Here is a 21561-nt window from a genome sequence, read left to right on the forward strand (position 1 = left end):
TTACAATAAAAAAATTAGGAGGTAATGTGATTCCATGTGGAAAAATTAAGAAAACTTTAATATATTGAACTGGACAATATTAATCAAATCTAGCTTCTTCTAACCTGGTGATAATCAGATAATTGTGACTGTTCATAAATACTGATACAGTCAACGACTGCTACTGCCAGTCTGTAGTGCCAGAACTAAACTGTAGAGGACATAAACTATAATAAAACCTCAAAGCCCGTTTCCAGATCACTGCACATACCTGAGTCTTGAGTGTTCTCTCTGTTAGCAGCTGCTTCTCAAACTGTGCTTTAACAGCCGCTGCACTCGTCTCCTCCTCCTTCAGCCTCGAGAGTTCTGAAACCCAAAAAACGGAACCATGATGTCGGTACCAGCCACTGGCAACCGCTCAGTAGATTTAAAATAAACATTCTTTGTCAATACATACGTTCTTGGGCATCTTTCAATTTGTTATTTAATTCTTCTTTCTCATTTGCAAGATTGGCAACATCACTAGTTAGTGTTCTATTAGTTTCTTCAAGCTAAGAAAATAAAGTAAAATAAATATCATATCCCAAATTTAAGTTATAAAGCAATAATTCAAAATGAAGATATCCTGGAATGATGCTAAAACTCTTCGTTTTAGTATATCTACCGAACTTCACTCTTAAAGAAAATTTTGCTAACCATAATAGATTTCATGTGGACCCCAGAAAGCCAAAAAAATCGCCCTTCTCACAAATATCCCTAGCAATACTTAAAAAAATATTTTCCATTGATTTCAGAGAGAGAAAGAGAGAGGGAGGGAGAGACAGAAAGAGAGAAGCACCAAGGCGTGGTTCTACTTTTGTTCCACTTAGCTGTGCTAGTACTGGTCGCGTCCCCTCTGTGCCCTGGCTGGGAGAGAACCCACGACACCTCAAAACGCCAGGACAGCATTCTGTCCACTGAGACCCCCGGCCAGGGCTCCTCAGCAGTATTTTCCATGAGAAAAACATTTAATAAGCGAAAGAAAAAGCAAACACTATATATAACAAAGCTCTGCATTCCATCATGCAGAATAAACAAAATTTAAAACTGCAGTATTCCTTTCAGAACATTTTTAAAACAGAAAATGAAATTATTCTAAAAAAGTTGATGTCCTTTGTATTCTCTCCAAATCCTATTTTTATTCTTCCTTCCTGAAGGAATTTTCACTGTGAATTATGTGTCCATTCTTTTCATTCATAATTGTATGCTTTTATTACATACACATGAAACAATATATAGTGGAGTTTTACGTGATTTTACATGGTCCATAAATAGCACCATGCTGTATTTATCTTTCTGTAACTGCTTTCACTTGATATTAAGTTGTTGATATAAAGATCTAATTAATTCCTTTTAACTGATAGAGTAGTTTCATCTTCCACCACATTTCACCCATCCTCTATTGATAAGACTTCTGCATTTCTGCTATTACAAACATTTACGTTGCTCTGAGTGCTGAGCCTGAATCTCTCTAGCGTATTTATCTTAATGTGGACTTTCTCTAAATAGATACGAATATTTACAATTTACTGGAAATTGCCATTCTAAATCTACAGTCCACACAGTAAAAATCTTGTAGCCAGCATGCACAACTCTTCACTGAGGTCTGTTATTCCCCTAGTGCTCCTAAGCAGGACTCAGGATACAGCAATTCAGTTACACTACAACAAGAACTGAGTGTTACTCACAGACGCGATCGTGGCGTCCTTCTCACTGAGTTCCTGCTTGTGCCTTGCCATCATCTCCTTGATCTCCAGCTCCTTCATGATCTTCTCCTTCTCCAGATCAGAATACTGCTCCTCAGCAATGGAGCGCGCCAGCTGCTCCGAGTCTGCCTTTGTCAGGGTGATCTCCAGCTGGGCAGCCAAGGAGTCCCTACCGATCAGAGACACGTCACCATTTTCACTAGTGCTCCATTTTCCCTGGGAAGTCAACAGTTTTTGTCTAATTCGCCTCATCAGCACGCTTCTCTTTGGAGGACAGCAGGCACTGTTCTAGCCACAGGGCATGCGGCTCCCAATGGGAGAGATAGGGTCCTGTCCTTACCTTTCATCCTGTAATTCCTGCTTCTTCTGCTGTAACTCTTTACCAAGTTTGGTCTTTTCTTCACATTCCTCTTTAAGTTCCCTAACCTGTGTTTTATAGAGGGTCTAAAACAGCACAAAATAACAGAAACATGTATCATCATCATCATCATCATCATCATCATCATCATGAAGAATATTATTTCTACAGTCAACATCTATCCAGACAAAAAGCTGAATACATACAAACATATTCATAACAGTTATAGTAAGTACCTGAACAAATTAATAATAATTTAATGAACTTTTTGATTTTCCTATAATCAATTAACTAATAATTCAGAAGTGTGATTTTCAACTGGATATCACACTGAGATTTCTTATTAAATAACACACATTGGTAGAAATGAAGAGGCCAAAAATATTACTCATTTAGATGAGATAATTTTGTTGGCTTGAATCAATGAAACAGAGGTGACACTTACTGTTTCATATTTTAAAACTAAGCTCAAAAAAGTATAAATGTTAAAACGACAATTTTCTTTCTTTCATTATGAAAACATGATCTTCCTCTAAAGGCAGTGCTTTTAATTAACTTCATAAGGTATGAGCATGTGTTCAAAACTATTTTTCTAACAATGATAATAGCATCCATTCTAAAAACAAGAATCATTCTCCTGGCTCTGAAAATTTTTTTTAAATTCTACAAATAAAGTATTTTTCAAGTTAAATGTGTCTGAAACTTACCGAGAAATACTGTTCTGCTTCAAGCTGATCCTGGAGCTCTTTCATCTGCCCATCTGCATCCTGACGTTCTCTGTGGCAATAGTGAGTCAAATTCTAAATGTTAATATGTGTCACACACGTATTAAATCAGCAACTCTTAAAATGGGGCCTGGGGAACCCCTGAAAGGCCCTGAGATCCTTTCAGAAGACCTACGAGGCCAAATCATTTTCATAATACGAAATAAGTCAATGCAATGTTTTGTAACTCTCATTCTCTCACTAATGTATGCGGACTTTTCTGAGGCTCTATAACAAGTCATGACACCATCATTCCAACAGCTAAAGAAATGTGTGCTTTTATGTTTTTTGTAGTTTAAAATTCAGTTTTAATTTCTAAGACAAAAAAATATCATTAGCTATTGCATCAAGAAAAAATTGCGGGCCCTCAATAATTTTTAAGAGTATAAAGGGGTCCTGAGATCAAATAGTGCTATAATAAACCAGTAACACTAAATTACATATTTTCATGTGTGCACTGTAATGAGCTATTTATGCCAACCAAGATTAGAATTAAAAGTGAACCCCAAACTGGTATCCTAGTCTGAGTTTAGAAATGGCTGGGAGAGGGCCTGAGGGAGGTAAGGAGTGAGGGCTTTATATCTAAGAGTGATGGCAGCTGCACAGATTTGTACACTTGGCAAAAACTCAGTGAGCTCTGCACTTAGCATTTCGGTACTTTCTCTGTATGTGTGTTAATCTTCAATAAAGAAATAAAATTAAATAAATAAAATTAAAAGCAAGCCTAACATTCCATTTAAGAGGTTAGGTTGAAATAAGTTAATTCTAGGCTTATTAAAAAAACAAAAATTTTAGTTTTTCAAAAATGAATTTTAATACATTTTTCTGTTTCCTAAATAAATTAAATAGAGCGCTAGAGTACATCATTTAAAAAATGATTAAAAAATTTATGTGGGCCCTGGCCGGTTGGCTCAGTGGTAGAGCGTCGGCCTGGCGTGCAGGAGTCCTGGGTTCGATTCCCGGCCAGGGCACACAGGAGAAGCACCCATCTGCTTCTCCACCCTTCCCCCTCTCCTTCCTCTCTGTCTCTCTCTTCCCCTCCCGCAGCCAAGGCTCCATTGGAGCGAAGATGGCCCGGGCGCTGAGGATGGCTCTGTGGCCTCTGCCTCAGGCGCTAGAATGGCTCTGGATGCAACAGAGCGACACCTCAGAGGGGCAGAGCATCGCCCCCTGGTGGGCGTGCCAGGTGGATCCTGGTCGGGGGGCACATGCAGGAGTCTGTCTGACTGCTTCCCCGTTTCTAGCTTCGGAAAAAAGCAAAAAAAAAAAGGAAAAAAAATTTATGTGGTATTTCCTTATGTGAAACATTTCCAAGTCCCAGGCATTAAAGAGCCAAACAAAAAATACACAGACAGTAAGTGTGAGGGGCGGTCCCAAGAAGGAATCTTAAGAACACGGGGTGGAAATCCCAGACATTTTCCTCCGCTCCAACACCTCCACTCGTCCTATCATTCTATCTACTTTTCTATCACATCATAGTAAGGTAGCAGACATAAAAAGTTGTTGGGGAAGCAAATACAATCTTCTTAAAGAAGAACAGTGGCACTCAACACGTTACTTGTACAGAAAAAGAAAGGACAACCTGGTCAGGAAATAAAATGGTCATAAAAAAACCACCAGATAAACCAAAATTAAGATAATTTGCATGTGGATAGGTTGTGCATATGAGTAAAACTTTGTCTCGAACAATTCACTTACTTTCGAAGTTCAGCATTCTGTTTTTCCAAGTTCATTTTCATTTCCATGAGATGATTGTTCTCTTGTTTTAACTGCTTTTCTGACATTTTTAGTGTGTTGACTTGCTGCGTTTGCATCTTCAAGTCATTTTGTGTGAGGCAGCGCTTCTGCGTCTCCTGCTCTATTTTTAATGTCAAGTTTCTAACCTAAAAAATACATCGTGTGCTTGTTATGTAAGTAAATTACCCTGATTTTTCTTATCACGGAAGCTGGCAGCACACATGATGAGGTGAAACAGATTTCCACTCTTCGGCAGTGAATTCATTTCACAGTAAAGTATTTTTTGTAATTTTGATGACGTTATATTTTTAAAATTACATATGGTCTTTATGGTAAAAATAAGTTTAAGTTTCTCAAAATTATAATTCATTTAGTATATTAGCCAAATTCAGTAAAATTAAAAGGCTGTAGAATATCGTAAGAAAAATTTAATTATGACACCATCATTGTACGCCTGCAAATAACCCGAGTTTCCAATTGGTTCACTAAGTCGCTGATTAGTTATCAGCAAGCACACTTACGTCTTCATTTAGCACATCCTTCTGTTTAAGGAGCTCGTTTATCTTCTGCTGGGACTGTTTGAAGTCACAGTCTAATATGGAGCATCTCTTCTCAGCTTCCAATAACAAGTTTTCCACTTTCTGTTTTAAAGTCCTTTCCTCCAAGAGCTTTTTCTCCATTTCTATTGTCACAAGAATGAACATAATCATGAATTTATGAACAAAAGCAGCATCAAATACAGGGCATGGTGCTAATAAAAATTATAGTAAATGATGCTACCTTAAAAATATTTTTTTAATCCCCAGTCTAATATTTTCATCACTCTTGTTAATGTATTTGAAATGTCAACAATTTCATGCTTGAAAATTAGGTATTTCATTTGCAGGGTATAAAAATTTACCATGTTTAGCAATACTGCATCCATTCTAATGGAAGTAAAAAAATTCTACCTTTACTTATGGTTCTATAACTTACTTATATCTTTTATATAAAGATTTATTTATCTCCCTGCTATCCTGTGCCTCCAAGTGTTTCTTGTCTTATCCTAAAACATGCAGGTAGATTCTATGACCACTATGGCCTTTTTTATATTAGTATATTACTAGGCAAAGGATGAAAATTATATTTTAGGAGGGTAGTACAGGACAGGGCTCTGGAACCAAACTTCCAAAGTTTAAACCTGGCTCTGACACTTCCTAATTATTTGACTGGTCAAGTTAACTAACCTCTCTGAGGCTGTTTCCTTATCTCTGAATGGTGATGACAGTACCCATCCTCATAGGAACGTTATAAAGATTGTGGATAGCCCTTTAATGCTGCCTGGAGCATGACAAACACTTGATAAGTGCTTACTATTACAAAAGGATTTTTAATAACCTAAAAAAAGTTCATAACTTTGTAAAAGCAAAAAAGCAAAACAATAAAAAATTGAGAAAATATACAAGTGTCACCCTGATTACTAGGACTATGGTTAATCTTTACTTACTTCTTTATGCTTTCCTATATTTTCTAAATGATTTGCAATGGCTTTTGTTTTAGTAATCAGAAAAGACTTTTACAAATCTTTTTCAATCTCACAGTGTACAGTAGACAAAGTTTATGTCTAACCAAGTGATTCCTATTAATGGAAATTCTTACAGTTAAGGGATTACTTTTAAATATTCCAATTACAAAATCTGTTCCAATCCAACTAGGTTCCTCTGCTTCTTCACACCTAATGCTCGATGTCTATCAATTACTACAGAGTTATAGTAAGTAACAATTAAACCTATGACTCCTCAGTTTTTAATGATTTATCTTCAAAGTGGGAAAGAATGAAACTATTCTTCATTTACTATTAGTAATAGCTAACATTTCTATGCACTTTTCATGTATCATTGCACTTGGTTTTCACAACAACCTAATACTTTAATTGTCCCTTTACCGGAAATAGGCATAGGAAGTGTAAGTAACTAAACAAGGTCACATAACTAGTAACTCATCAATGGAAGTCACATTCTGAACTGAGGCAATGATGAGCAGGGAAAGATCAGAGGGCTTACACCCCATCTGAGTACCATCTGGATGTGCAAGTTTTGTGTACTCCAGTCATCCCACATCTTATGTCAGTGTTATAAACAGGAGTTTGAAAAAAGGTAGCTATTTTGATACTGAATGTTTATTTTCTCAGTTCAGAAAATAATCTATAAACGAATGTAGTCATTTGTAAAAAAACAATCATCCTAACATGGGCAAAGAAAACAGAAAGAGGCGTAAGTGAACTTAACGGGGTGATGAAAAAGATAGATTCTACACCTTGTTTTGCATGACAGTTACACGTGTGCTCTACACAGGTGAAAAATGCTTGCATTTTATTGCCCCAAGTTACCCCTCCAAAGAAATTCCACTCAGTCTTCTAGGCCACAGACGGAATTACAGACACTAACTTCATCTCTTCTAATCAGTTTTTCTAAATAGAGCACCTATTTTTTACCATCCTGAATTAGTGCCTTAAACTACAGCGTGTCCATAAAGTCATGGTGCACTTTTGACCGGTCACAGGAAACCAACAAAAGACAATAGAAATGTGAAATCTGCACCAAATAAAAGGAAAACCCTCCCAGTTTCTGTAGGATGATGTGGCAGCATGTGCGCATGCGCAGATGATGTTGTAACACCATGTATACAGCGGAGCAGCCCACGGCCATACCAGTCGAGATGTGGACAGTACAGAGGAAAGTTCAGTGTGTTCTGTGGCTCACTAAATTCGAATCCGTGACCAAAGTGCAATGTGAATATCGGCGCGTTTATAACAAAGCGCCACTACATAGGAATAACATTACTCAGTGGGATAAGCAGTTGAAGGAAACCCCATTCTGATAGGCCATCAGTCAGTGACGAGTCTGTAGAGGCTATATGGGATAGTTACCTTAGGAGCCCTAAAACATCTGTGCGTGAGCCCACATTGAACTGCACTGAATAGGTATGAAACTGGGAAAGTTTTCCTTTTATTTGGTGCAAATTTCACATTTCTATCGTCTTTTGTTGCTTTCCTGTGACCGGTCAAAAGTACACCATGACTTTGCAGACACACTGTAATATTAACCAAAACATCTGCAATGTTAATTACATTCACTAATAGACTATTTTTTGCTAAGTTATTCATAAATGTTATATTTTAATATGAAATAAAGTGTTAAGAAGTTTTATTAATCTTTTACAAGAATACTGGTTTCCTTTGGAATTTCAAATCTAACAAACAGTCAGTTTGGAAAACAAGTAATTAGCCTAAGACAATTCCAGATACAGGCTGGTCAGAGGAAAAATTAACTTTGTTATCTTGTCCTACGTTCATTGTACAGTTTTGACCAAATCTAGCTACTATTGAGCTCAGAATATTCAATGAGCTTCTATTCTAGTTAGGTCAGCTATAATTTTAAAATTTATCTTGAAGAGGCCCTGGCCAGTTGGCTCAGCGGTAGAGCGTCGGCCTGGCGTGCAGGGGACCCGGGTTCGATTCCCAGCCAGGGCACATAGGAGAAGCGCCCATTTGCTTCTCTACCCTTCCCCCCCTCCTTCCTCTCTGTCTCTCTTCCCCTCCCGCAGCTGAGGCTCCATTGGAGCAAGGATGGCCTGGGCACTGGGGATGGCTCCTTGGCTTCTGCCCCAGGCGCTAGAGTGGCTCTGGTCGCAGCAGAGTGACACTCCGGAGGGGCAGAGCATCACCCCCTGGTGGGCAGAGCATCGCCCCTGGTGGGCGTGCTGGGTGGATCCCGGTCGGGCGCATGCGGGAGTCTGTCTGACTGTCTCTCCCCATTTCCAACTTCAGAAAGAAAAAAAAAAAAAAAAATTTATCTTGAAGAAAATGGCAGGAACTACAAACTGATGAAATGTCATACTAAATATTTTTAAAAAGCGCATACCCCCTAAATCTGAGCAGATACATGTAGAACTTTACATTCTGTATGCCTGTCACCACCTGTATCACCAAAATCTTCATTTCTTTCTGATATAAAAATGTGGTTGAATAATCCTGTTGGGCCTCAGAAACGACTTCTGCCGTAAGGGGAGGAAATACATATGGGAAGCCTCCCTCCAGTGCTTCCCCTCCAGTATTTGGCAATCAAATGTAAACAAATATTTTCAAAGTCAAAGAACTGAATACGGAACCAATTTTCAGTACAAAGCTGCTAGAAAATCCTCACAACCATGTGTACCTTTCATGGCTTCTGATTTAGCTTCTTCAATGGATTCATAAATCTTGTTTTTATCTGCCAGCCGTGCTTTTGTAGCTTTATGTTCAGCTTCTTCTTGTTCTAAGCTCTGCTGTATAACTTTTAATTGGTATGTCATATCTATCTCCATGTTGTTCTTTTCCTATTAAAGATTAAAATGGTAGTTATTAGCCTGACCCATAGTGGCACAGTGGATAGAGTACTGACCTGGAATGCTGAGCTCACCGGTTTGAAACCCTGGTCTTGCCCGGTCAAGGCACATATGAGAAACAACTACGAATTGATGCTCCCCCCACCTCATTTTTATCTCTCTTCTCTCTCTAAAAATCAATAAAATCTTAAAAAAAAAAAAAAAAGGCCCTGGCTGGTTGGCTCAGTGGTAGAGTGTTGGCCTGGTGTGTGGAAGTCCCAGGTTCAATTCCTGGTCAGGGCACACAGGAGAAGTGACCATCTGTTATTCCCCCTTGCCTCTCTCTCTCTTACTCTCCTGCAGCCATGGCTCAAGTAGTCGAATAGTTCGAGCAAGCTGGCCCCGGGCACTGAGGATGGCTCCATGGTCTAACCTTAGGTGCTAAACATAGCTCAGTTGCCAAGCAATGGAGCAGCAGCCCCAGGTGGGCAGAACATTGCGTGGTAGGGCACTTGCCAGGTGGATCCTGGTTCAGGGCACATGCAGGAGTTTGTCTCTCTGCCCCCCCCCACTTAAAAAAATACTTAAATGAATAAGTAAATAAAATAAAATATTAACTGCACAAGGCCTAGAAATTATCCCTAGCTTGCAGTATTTTTAAAGAAAAACTTCTAAATGCCAAAAGCCATGATAACATTATATAATTTTTAAGATATGCTATCAGTAAAAATCTGAGTTTTCCTTGGACTCCTAGAAAGAAGCATCTCATTACACACCCCAGGAGAGTCCCTCCCTCCAAAAGCCTCTAATATACTAAGGGCTGATTATGTAGTGCTAGGCCAAGACTCAAAAATAAGTATAGCCCTCATCTATACAACTATCTCTAGATATACAGTAAAAAAAAAAAAGAGTCCACGAGTATGCAGAAATAAATATTTTAGAATAAATTTTCTAATCTGAAACTCTGCAGTCATTCTCCCACACAAATATAAAGCGTAATGTCTTACCTTTTCCAAGTCAGTGAATCTTTCCTGTAGTTGTCTCTTTTCCATCTCTACTTTCGCTAATAAGATTTTCCCACTCTTTAAATCTTCTTCTAGGCCAGATACTCTACCTAAAATTGCAACATTTTAAAAAACAATAAACCCACAAGAGTAAAAAACTTGGATATACTTTGAAGCTGCTATTTATGAGCGGAAGTTTTCTAATTGTTGGCACAGTGGATACAGTGGTGATACTGCTTGACAGTTAACTCAGCTGGAAGCCAATCTACCACCTTGGGATGTGGCTGGGTACTTCAAACTATTTGAAAGCAAATCTTTCATTCACAAAATTTTATGTTAATGTGTTTCTAATACCCTAACTTGATATAACAGGGTAGCAGTATATTCAGAAATATACTTTGGCATGTTATCCATTAGCTAAAGTTATCTCCACAATACGAATCATTAAGATGAATTCAGGGCAATATCTATGTCAATACCTTGTAAATCATTAATTATCTCGGATCCATGGGTTCGGTCCCGCCTCTCAGATTCTAGAACCGACTGAAGGTTGATAAATTCCTTTTCAAGCTTTAACTTGGCAGTCTCCAACAGGCAGTTTTTATCTTGTAGATCTCTGTTGTTCGATTCCAGCTGCTGGATCTGTTTTGAACTTTCTGCCTGGGTTTTTCTCAACCGGGAGGCAGTATCTGATTCTGTCCTCAGCAAAGCATTGGTTTCATCCAGCTGTTATTCATTCAAATCAAACAACAACAAACACACACACACACACACACACACACACACACACACACAGTGTATATATAATGAACATACTTCCATTTCTTACCCCATTACAAAAGTGTTTAAAATAAACAAAAACCGAAACAAATTTCCTAATGATTCCCCTCTAAAATTAGCTATAAAATGTCATTTTGTAACACTGCCAATTAAAACTGTTAATAGGCAGTCATAAATAAAACTCAATATCCTTATTACAAACAGGGATCCACTTACTTGTCTCTGGAGTTGATTCACTTTCTCAGTAGATATTTGAGAGTTCTGATTTCTTTTTTTCAAATCTTCAAGTTGATCTTTTAAACTATTAACTATGAAAAAAAGCATTTCAGTGGCAAGCTTCAACACAACACACACATAGACACACACTTAAATTTTGGGGGGGGATTTAGTATTTAACATCACGAACCATCATTTTCCAAATTTCGTTTCTTGTCTGCTTCGTGATCGGCCTTCCGCTGATACTCAGCATTTTTGTGCTGCAGAAGGGCCTTTTCTCGCTCTAGCTGTCTTAACGCTGATTCCACAGTTTTCCTTAAGGAAATCTGAAACGGAGCTTGATGTTACTATCAGAAAAACGTATGTGTGAAAATCAAATAAAAACAAAAACTATTTGTTATTTCAAGCAGACAGAAAAACTAAATAAAAGCTGTAATTGCTATATTAGTAAAACCACAATGTTTTCCATGTTTTAAAAATAGCACACTATTTTTAAATCAGTATTTTCAGTGTTTTGTTTACTATTGAAAGTCACTTTCTGTAACATCCTATTACCAGTGAACCATCTTTGCGTAATAAAAGCATGGGTCTGAAATGTTATAAATATAAATTTTGAAAAAAGAAACAATGGCCACCTTCCGATTTGAAGACAAGCCATTAATACAAATGCTTTTACTTGAAGTATCTAAATTAACTCAAGTTTTGCAAAGATGTAACAAAAATGAAGCCTATTATCATGACCATCCTATTTTAGTCCTGTCCACCATGCTAAGATCAAGACATACATTAAGATGGTACCAAGAGCCCTTTGTAGACAAGTCAGGAATCAAGACTTTTTATGAACAAAAACATTAACCAAAGTGTAGAGCAACTTTACCTCTTCTTCTAGCTCCTTTGCTACTTTCTCTAGGCGAGTATTAACAGATCTGAAGAATTTCAAAAGAAACAATAAATTAAAAAACTTCTAATTTACAATAAAAGTATTTGCCATAAATGTACAACTAATTGTATAATTACACTTTTAGTAACATGTCTGCACTTAGATTTCAGAATAAATGGTTTCATCATCTGCAAACATACTTGCACTTCTGCTCCATCTCCTCCTTGGCCTGGATCTCGCTGGTAAGGTGTTCCTCCAATGTGTACAGTTTTTTCTGAATCTGTCAGAAAAGAAAACACTATCATTATAAAGTCTGGTCACACTTAAAAGATGAGAGGTTTAAAGAAAACTGTTCTTTCAACGGAATATCATCTCCTCTCTAGTGGTACAGTATTTGTACCTCTAATGGGCCTTTTAATGACAGAAGGAAAAAAATCCTCCCTCTCTTGCTTTCTGTCTGTGACAGCACACATGTATGCATGACCCACTACATAAACACACAAATGAGAAGCTCAGTCTACTCTCTGCAGAATTCTATGACAACAAGGTCCTCTTTCATTATGAATAAAGGATATCTTCCATTGTTCTTCTGTAGGGCATTTAAAAATATTGTTAGCATCTGTGTTTATAAGATAAAGATAAAAGGTTTACATCCAAAACAAATATTCAGAATATCTGACTGAACACACTCAAATATATATTGGTATTCTTAAAAACAAGAATATAAGCTTTATGTCTTTCTACACAGTACTGGACACAGTACTGTAGAGTTGTAATCAATAACTCTTTAGAATAAATGAGAGCTAATTAATTACAAGTCATATCCCTGTCATTCTTTAAATCTTTCTAGCCTCAATCTGTCAGCCTTTAAACAAACTAAAACTATAGAAAGCATTACATAGTCCATTTTTGGAGCATTATTACCTTTATAAAGGACTTAACTTTTTAAGTCCCTTTTGACAAATGTCTCCTTAATCCTAACAAAAATCCTAAGAAGAGGGTTGTATTATATCCACTCAATAAAGAATCTAAAATTCAAAAAAGGTAATCAGCTGGGCAGGACAGCACAGCTAGTAGTGGCAGGACAAAAATAACCAGCCCAAGTCTCTGAGGTCCCAAGGCCAGTACTCTTTCTACTATTCTTTCTAGTGATTAGGTTCTCCATGGTTTCTTCAATATTTCCTATACCTTAAATGAAACTACATTTTCCCCTAATAAGAATATACAGGCCAATGAACTGACTGGTTCAAATAACTGGTATTGCATTAATCTGATTTGATCACACTAGTTATCACATACTAATCAGAAGTTCTTGCTGCCAATTATATGTCCTTGATAAATTTAAAAAGTACATCTATGATATATATTTTTACATAGCAGACCCACAGGAACAATATAAAGAGATACTTGGTAGAAAAAGAGTGGAAACTTCTCTCCCAGGAGAGGCAGTACACTCCAAGTGCTAAATGGAAGAAGGCTATGTCAAAACACAGCCAGAGTGATGAGTCTGTCTCAGTTTTCAAGATATATGACATCAACATACCTCTTGACTTTCCTATTTAAAACAAACAAAAACACAGAAAACATTAAAACACTTGTTTTGCTTTGTAAAATTCCCAAAACACAAGTCATATCAAAATTATCCACTCAAATTGTCCATTTGATAAAATTATCCTTTATATGAATTCATTGCTAAATACTCAAAATTTGAATCTCCACTATTTCTGTACTCTTACAACTGCCTGTAAATACTTTTATAGAACTAAGATTTTAAAAATTTCTGATATTATAGCTGTTCATAAATCTGTTTATCACTTTCGCTCCCACAACTAAGCCTAAAAGCAATGTAGAATTCAGTTTCACTAGCCATTATGTCTTACACAAATGATGCTTATCAAAGAAATTATTTCAATGTTATGCTGACCCGTCCTGCATCAAAGAACACCATATAATGATTCAAAAAGTAGCATTAAGTAAACTTTTAAATACACATGGATATTTCTATAATATGTGAACATGTGACTAAAGCAGAATAGCAAAAATTTATACATACTTCATTTTTCCTTGATTGTATGGAATCATTTTCTCTACAAGAGGGAGAATCAATTAATAACCTAGAAGGAAATGCAGGAAAAAAATTCTTTTGCATATCATTTCAATCCATTTCTAATAGCAACTTATCCTCAGAATTAAATCCAATCACAAACATATCTATTTTTCCATTTCAACTTATTTTAAATGAAGCAACACTTTCCCCTCTAGACCCCTGTGTTTTGGTCGTTTGACCCCCGCCTGGGTCGCGACCCACAGGTTGAGAACCGCTGCTCTAGACTTTTATACCATTTTCAATAATTTAAACTGCTAAACTGTTCTTGCTTCTCATGCTATCGGATATTTTATTATTTAACATTGCTGAGACTGGAGTCACTAAATGAAACTATACTTTCTCCCTCTTCATCTCGAGTTCCTGTAACTATTTTGTTCTTTACTAGACATTTTCTAGAAAGAGACATCTCTCCTCCTTTTTCAAAGACAACATCTCCTGATCTCCAGGTTTTACTGCATAAATGATCACTCTATTTAACTGTCACTTTCTCTCTCAACGGGGTCCTTCCTCACTGCCTATAAACACTCCTGGGTTTCTTCTGGCATTGACATTCTAATTTGCATCAGTATTACGGTAGTTTTTAGAACACTGTTGGTAGCAGGGTAACCAAGTCTTCCTGGTTTACCTAGATTTTTCCCAGTTTTAGTATGAAAGTCCAAGCCACATCCTAGGAAACCCCTCAGTCCTGGGCAAGTCGTAATGGTTGGTCACCCCCATCATTACACATGGAAGCACCAGAAAGTTTTTCCTATGTCTTTAATGCTTCACTGAACTACTGAACAGTTTTCAGGGGCTCCTCACAGCCTGTAAAGTCAAAAGTCCCTTAGCACAGCACCTAGCAATCATCTGTTGCAGTAGTCTTCCCCTGAACTCCTACTTCAAGTTTCTAATCTTACCCCCAAACCTCACTTCAGTAGACCAGTATTTCTTGACTGACCTGAGCCAGGCTCTGTGCTAGCTGGAAGGATTCGGGCAAGAAAACCACAGTCTAATCAAGCCCCCCAAATGGCCATTAATGCAGTAGTACATCCTATGCTTGAGCCCCACCGGATCACACTACTCTGCTCCCAATGTGCGCGTGCATTCCCAACTTTCCTTCCACTGCTCATCTCCCCGCATCTCGGCCACCCAGGAAACCGGTTCTTATCTTTAAATTTGGCCACCTCTTCCCTGAGGGCTTGCCTAACTTCTCCCTACCCTCAATCCAAAGAGACAGGACTTTTATTTTTCTTTCAAACAACTCAGATTTTGGGGGTATGTTTCTTAAAGCAAAGACCATATTCTACCATTCACCACAAGTATATAATCTTCTCATATTCTTCACTATTTGCCAAATTCCTTCGAAAGCAGGTATTTGGTATTATGTACATACAGTCCAATGAATATAGAGCACTGCCTTGCACTCATTTGTAAATGAATATCATACAGCATTCAGAAATAAAATAATGAAATGAAATGAAAAAGAACTTTTGAATCCTTTTGAAAAAAACTAAAAAGTTTAAAGCAAATTAATACTTTTTCTCACATAATTCAGTCTCGAAGTAAGACAACTCTCTAAAGCAAGACTCTAAAACAGTAACAGTATAACAAACAAGTCACATACACATTTTCTCTGTAGTAGGTAAATCCTATAAAGGGCAGCTGATTTCCCACAAAAGCTTTAGGAATTGGGAACGTTTCTACATCTCCTTTATCGTCTTCAATGTCATCAAAATTGCTACTGTCTATGTCACTGCTGAGTTCAGGTACCACTGGAGCTGCCGCTATTAAAAGAAATAAATTATCTCATTTATAACAACGAAATTAATAAATAAACCAACCCTATTTTGTTTTATATTAATATTAATGCACTATATATTAATAACATATAATTAATAATCTATTTTATGATCTACATAGAAAATTTTAGTAACACATTTTCCATTTTATCATTTCAAAACATTAAAATTTTATAAATATTTTATTATATTAGGTCAGTTTTAAATACAGAGATCTCAAACAAGAAAAGTAGTATATTACTCTAGGTATTAAAATTACTAGCAGCACTAACTTGCACACACATTCTTTAAATAGAAATATTTCTTACTCTTAAAATAAATTATTGTCAAATGTATGTAAAGTTACAATGAATTATTATGCTTACCCTAGTATTTATCAGAGTATGGTCACCATAAGTAACTAATTTATTAATTCAAACACATTCATATTAAAAGTTTATATTTTCCTATTCACAAATTATTGAGATCTACAAAATTTAACTAGACAAATTAAGAAACCAATGTTTACTATAAAAGTATTGGGAAATATTGCTAATAAATACATATTTATTGTATGCTTAGTTTGCTCAATATTGAAGTAATATTTATTTAGTTATAAATATTGCCATTGAACAAATTTGAACTGAAACCTCTCAATTTAAAAATCAGTTAGCATTAATTGTATAAAACATGTTTGTTAATTCAAAGGACCACTTTAAAATGTGATGGAATGGAAATATTTAAATTTATTGACTTACTCTCTCTTATGTTATCCCAATTCCATTGATCATTCTTAAAGAAAGGATGTTGTTTGATTTCTTCTACCCCATTTCTCCCAAGGCGTACCTCCCTAAGCAATGCAGTTAAAGATTATTTATAAAAAGGCTATGAAAAGAAAAAAATATTAACTCTAATCTTGACAAGGATCAACACAAGGATCACAAATGAGTTTGCAAAACCTTTTTTTAAAGCTTCAGCATGTTTCTCAAAAAGAAAAAAAAGCAATCTCAATCTTATAGACTATAATTTCTACAGATAGATTAAAAAAGCTGCAATGTACAGTAAACACTGTAGAAAATGAAATACATTTCAATTTGTAGTTTATGTCAAACAAAAGTACACATGAGATTTTCAAATAAAAAATATTCACCCGCATGTGCCCAAACTTCATGACCAACTTGAGGATGTAAAATAGATGAAGCTCTAACTTCCGGCCCAGAAAAGTTATCAAAGCACCTCTAATAAAAATCTCTCCCCTTCTTAAAAAGAAATTGCATATTGTATTTGAAGGTAACCATATTTACTCTGATAAAATATCTCTACATTTACATTAAAATCATCTGAACACAAAAACGTATTAATTATTTCATTCTTTACCCTTTGAGTCCTTAACTAAGACTATGAAAAATGGGGGGGAGGAAAGACTGTAGAAATGAAAAGCATTTTTTATATACCCTGGAGCTATGTTTAATATAAAGAGGAAATCCTATATACTTTAAAGCAATGGTAGTCAACCTGGTTCCTACCGCCCACTAGTGGGCGTTCCAGCTTTCATGGTGGGCAGTAGCAGAGCAACCAAAGTATAAATAAAAAGACAGATTTAACTATAGTAAGTTGTTTTATAAAGATTTATTGTGCCAAACTTAGTGAAAATCTGACATGAAGTACTTGGTAAGTAGTTATATTATATGCTTTAACTTGCTGTAACTCTGCTTTATAAATTTTATAAAGTATCCCTACTTTATAAATCACCATGACTGTGGAACCAGTGGGTGGTTAGAAAATTTTACTACTAACAGAGATATAAAAGTGGGCAGTAGGTATAAAAAGGTTGACTACCCCTGCTTTAGAGGGAAGTGTTCCTAGCCAAACTGATGGCATTAAATTCCTTTCAAAATATCTTTTCTCCACCTGCAATCATTCTTTACTGCAGCCTCCCTCCCGAGAAACTGCTAAGGCAATCTTTCATGTGTGGTACTCCTCTCAATAACATATGCTATATTCTATTTTATATTTTATCATTCAGTACAAATTATGATCAATTCATCAAATCAAAACATACAAGATTTGTTTTGAGTTTATCAGCACGGACTGTATGTCAATCATATAATTAACAAATCTTAAAGTTTTACTCTACAAATGATTGATAAACATATGAAAATGATTAACCTCTTTAATGAGGAACAATGAAAATGACTTTTCTTGCTTTAGATGGAAAAAAATTCATCATATTCAGTTTGATGAGAATGTGGAAAACAACTATTAATAAAAATATTCCCTGCTGTGACTTCTCTAGGTCAGTTTTGCAATATCACAGAATTCCATCTTTAAGATTTTATCCTACAAAAAAGTATGCAAAGATGATTGCGTAAGGACAGTCACCACTGTACTACCTTGTAACAACAGCTCTGCTGACAAACATAAGATGTGCTCAAGGATCAGAGCACTGCAGAGCCACAAATGCCCTTACTTAGATTAATCTATTCTGATCCCATCATCTTATGAACGCATAAAATTATTTCTAAGAAAAGTAAAATAATTTCCCTGAGATCACAAAGCTAGTAGGTAAAGTTCGGATGAGGAAGCAGGCGTCCTCTGTAGGTGCTGGTCCATTGACAGGCTGGTTCCTGTCAAGAGTATAAATGGGAAACCAGAAAGGAACAGAATAGAGAGGCCGAGGAAGAAACTGAATAGCTTTCTCGCTTCTCTTTTTAAGGCAGGTTTTCACAGCCATTGTTCATCCATTTTGTTTTAAAGAAATACAGAATTTCCAGGACAGACTTGCTCATATTCAAATGCAAATAAAAACAGGTTGGAAAGGAGGTGCTCCCAAGTCAAACATAGTTTGTAAGATTATAACCTGAGTATTTAGCTGCACAAAATGCTCTTCTCTCAAAAGTCGTACAAACAAGGGGAACTTGGCTTAAGTCACCTTAAGAGGAGAAAATGTGAAAACTACAAAAGTTTTATTTCTCACAAATGCATTATTTTACAAAGTTCTATTTATTTATTTTTTTTAGACAGGAGGGTTGAGGTTAGAGTTAAATTACAATTGGGCTGCACACACTAAATGACAAGGGTAACCTAACACCAGGCTTAGCAGTGAAAAAAGGCTAACCCAGAATTAAATGCAATTTAGATAAGGAGAGAGACTGATTTCATATGTAAATAAGTCAGGTATGCTTTCTTTTCTACAAGTTTGAAAGTTAAAGGTATCATCTCTACAAAGACATTCGGTGCATATTACCTATCTGTTAGGAAGGCACAGATGAGATTCTTCGCATGTTTAGAAATTTCTGCATCATCAGGGAAACACAGTGAATTCTTATGATCCATAATTTTGCTGTATGTTCCTACAAGTGAATCTGCATAAAATGGAGTATCCCCTAAAATTCCAAGAAAGAAGACATTGAGTGTAACAGAGAATGCAAATTAAATACTTTTTATCTAATATTTAAGTATGTTAACTTTTAATTTGTCACATGCATGAAAGAACGAATGGTTATGGGCCAGAAGTCTGAGATCTAAACAAACAGGCACACACCAAGAATATATATAAACTTTAACCATACCAATGAACCATCAACACTGATGAGCGAAATAAAATCAATGCTCATTCTAGAATTTTGTGGGGGGTTTTTTCATGGGAAAATAAACAGTTTACTGAATAATTAAAGAAAAAGCTTTTAAGTGAGGTCTGATCAGTCAGAGTCCTCAAGTGCTTTCATTGGATCACGGCTCAGCCTTTTGAAATTACTCTCTAGAGCTTTGTTATACAATAGCCACTAGTCACTAGTCACGTGTGGCAATTTAAAGACAATTAAACAAAAAGAAAAATTCAGTTCCTTAGTCCACCAGCACCTTCCTAGCGCTTGATGCGGCCAGTGCCTACCATAGTGGATGCACAGACATCAACCATTTTCACCATGAGAGAATGGACATGCAGCTCTACGAGTCAGACAAGCCCTATTATTTTATACACAAGGAAGCTGGGCCCAGAGAGATGACATGTGATTCGCCTAAGATGACACATATCTAGAGTTAGAAATAGCAGGAACGGTCTCCCAGTGCCATTTCCTACTAACGAGTGACTGGTAAGAAGGCACAGAAAAAGGGCAGAGACAGAAAAAGCTGAAGGCATCCTTTTGGCCAGAAATAATCTAAAACCACAAGGGCTAAGGGCCCTGCTGATATGCTTACCTACAAACCACCTTAGTATTGTACAAAACAGACTTTCCCAATCAGCCAATCCAAAACTTCAAAGGGGTATTCGGGTAAGCAGTTTTTACTTATTTTCAAAGTGGATTGAGGGGGTTAGGGGGAAGCTTTTTTTTTTTAGTTTTTTTTTTAGTTTTTATTTTTCCTAAGTTGGAAACGGGGAGGCAGTCAGACTCCCGCAGGAGCCTGACCGGGATCCACCCAGCATGCCCACCAGGGGGCAATGCTCCGCCCATCTTGGGCGTTGCTCTGCCGCAATCTGGGCCATTCTAGCGCCTGAGGCAGAGGCCACAGAGCCATCCTCAGTGCCCCGGCCAACTTTGCTCCAATGGAGCCTTGGCTGCGGGAGGGGAAGAGAGAGAGGAAGGAGAAGAGGAGGGGTGGAGAAGCAGATGGGTGCTTCTCCTGTGTGCCCTGGCTGGGAATCGAAACCGGGACTCCTGCACGCCAGGCCGACGCTCTACCACTGAACCAACCGGTCAGGGTCAGGGGGAAGCTTTTAATTCAAGATTCTTCTAGTGCCATTCTCTTTTTTTTTTTTTCTTTTTTTTTTGGTATTTTTCTGAAGCTGGAAACGGGGAGAGACAGTCAGACAGACTCCCGCATGCGCCCGACCGCGCTCCACCTGGCACGCCCATCAGGGGCGACGCTCTGCCCACCAGGGGGCGATGCTCTGCCCCTCGGGGGTGTCACTCTGCCGCGACCAGAGCCACTCTAGTGCCTGGGGCAGACGCCAAGGAGCCATCCCCAGCGCCCGGGCCATCTTTGCTCCAATGGAGCCTTGGCTGCGGGAGGGGAAGAGAGAGACAGAGAGGAAGGAGGAGGGGGTGGAGAAGCAAATGGGCGCTTCTCCTATGTGCCCTGGCCAGGAATCGAACCCGGGTCCCCCGCACGCCAGGCCAACGCTCTACCGCTGAGCCAACAGGCCAGGTAGTGCCATTTTCAATTGCAACTGAATCCTGTACATGAACTCCAGTGCCAGCCAACTTGAGCAAGCACCAGATAAGCTTAGAATACTGCAAATCAGTGTCATTCAAACTCATTAAATTCAGCTATCAGAGTTGAAAACGACAGCACCAATTTAAATGATCTTTTCAAATGAGGCATGTGACTTCCTATGAAGTATATTATTTTCTAAATCCATGGGAGAGTCTAGGCAAATACAGTAATAAACTACATTATACTTTCAAAAGATTACAAGATACACCTAATGCATCAACAGACTGAGCCACTGGTGGGGAGTCTGGACAGCTACCTAGAAACATATGGTGAATACAAAGTAACCCACTACAAAGACAAAGGTCTAAAATAAAGTAGGTCATACTATGACAAGATACTAAGCATAGCAAGATCAATGTTCCATACACAGCATGGTCATCAGGAGAAGGCAATTTATGTCACAAAAAAAGTCCCTGTCTAATTATTACTTAAATTGGGATTTACTAGAATGTTCTGATTTCTTTTTAAAGGAGTAACTATACTCAATTATTGTACAGATTTTATAGATCTTCTACTACCATTTTAGGATCATTTTCTACAAAATAAATTCCCCATTTTCTGGCCCTGGCTGACTGGCTCAGCGGCAGAGTGTCGGCCCAGTGTGTGGAAGTCCTGGGTTCGATTCCCAGCCAGGGCACACAGAAGAAGCACCTATCTGCTTCTCCACCCTTCC

The 21561-nt window shown here is 37.4% G+C and overlaps 1 protein-coding gene across 1 annotated transcript in view; it reads right to left on the reverse strand.

Annotated features, from left to right (window-relative positions):
• ROCK2 (Rho associated coiled-coil containing protein kinase 2) overlaps positions 1-21561 on the reverse strand; it is a 117569-nt gene that overhangs the window by 27950 nt on the left and 68058 nt on the right. The window contains exons 7-25 of the mRNA XM_066237491.1: positions 18919-19057; positions 16430-16521; positions 15518-15677; positions 13861-13921; positions 13351-13362; positions 12008-12087; positions 11805-11853; positions 11118-11253; positions 10928-11019; positions 10411-10657; positions 9935-10041; positions 8780-8939; positions 5105-5265; positions 4545-4729; positions 2790-2859; positions 2065-2168; positions 1707-1893; positions 437-530; positions 251-345 (exon numbers count right to left, since the gene is read on the reverse strand). Of these exons, the coding sequence (XP_066093588.1) occupies positions 251-345; positions 437-530; positions 1707-1893; positions 2065-2168; positions 2790-2859; positions 4545-4729; positions 5105-5265; positions 8780-8939; positions 9935-10041; positions 10411-10657; positions 10928-11019; positions 11118-11253; positions 11805-11853; positions 12008-12087; positions 13351-13362; positions 13861-13921; positions 15518-15677; positions 16430-16521; positions 18919-19057 (2231 nt within the window). The remainder of the gene's footprint in view (positions 1-250; positions 346-436; positions 531-1706; positions 1894-2064; positions 2169-2789; positions 2860-4544; positions 4730-5104; positions 5266-8779; positions 8940-9934; positions 10042-10410; positions 10658-10927; positions 11020-11117; positions 11254-11804; positions 11854-12007; positions 12088-13350; positions 13363-13860; positions 13922-15517; positions 15678-16429; positions 16522-18918; positions 19058-21561) is intronic.

The sequence above is a fragment of the Saccopteryx bilineata genome, chromosome 6, assembly GCF_036850765.1.
Source record: "Saccopteryx bilineata isolate mSacBil1 chromosome 6, mSacBil1_pri_phased_curated, whole genome shotgun sequence".
Classification (NCBI taxonomy): domain Eukaryota; kingdom Metazoa; phylum Chordata; class Mammalia; order Chiroptera; family Emballonuridae; genus Saccopteryx; species Saccopteryx bilineata.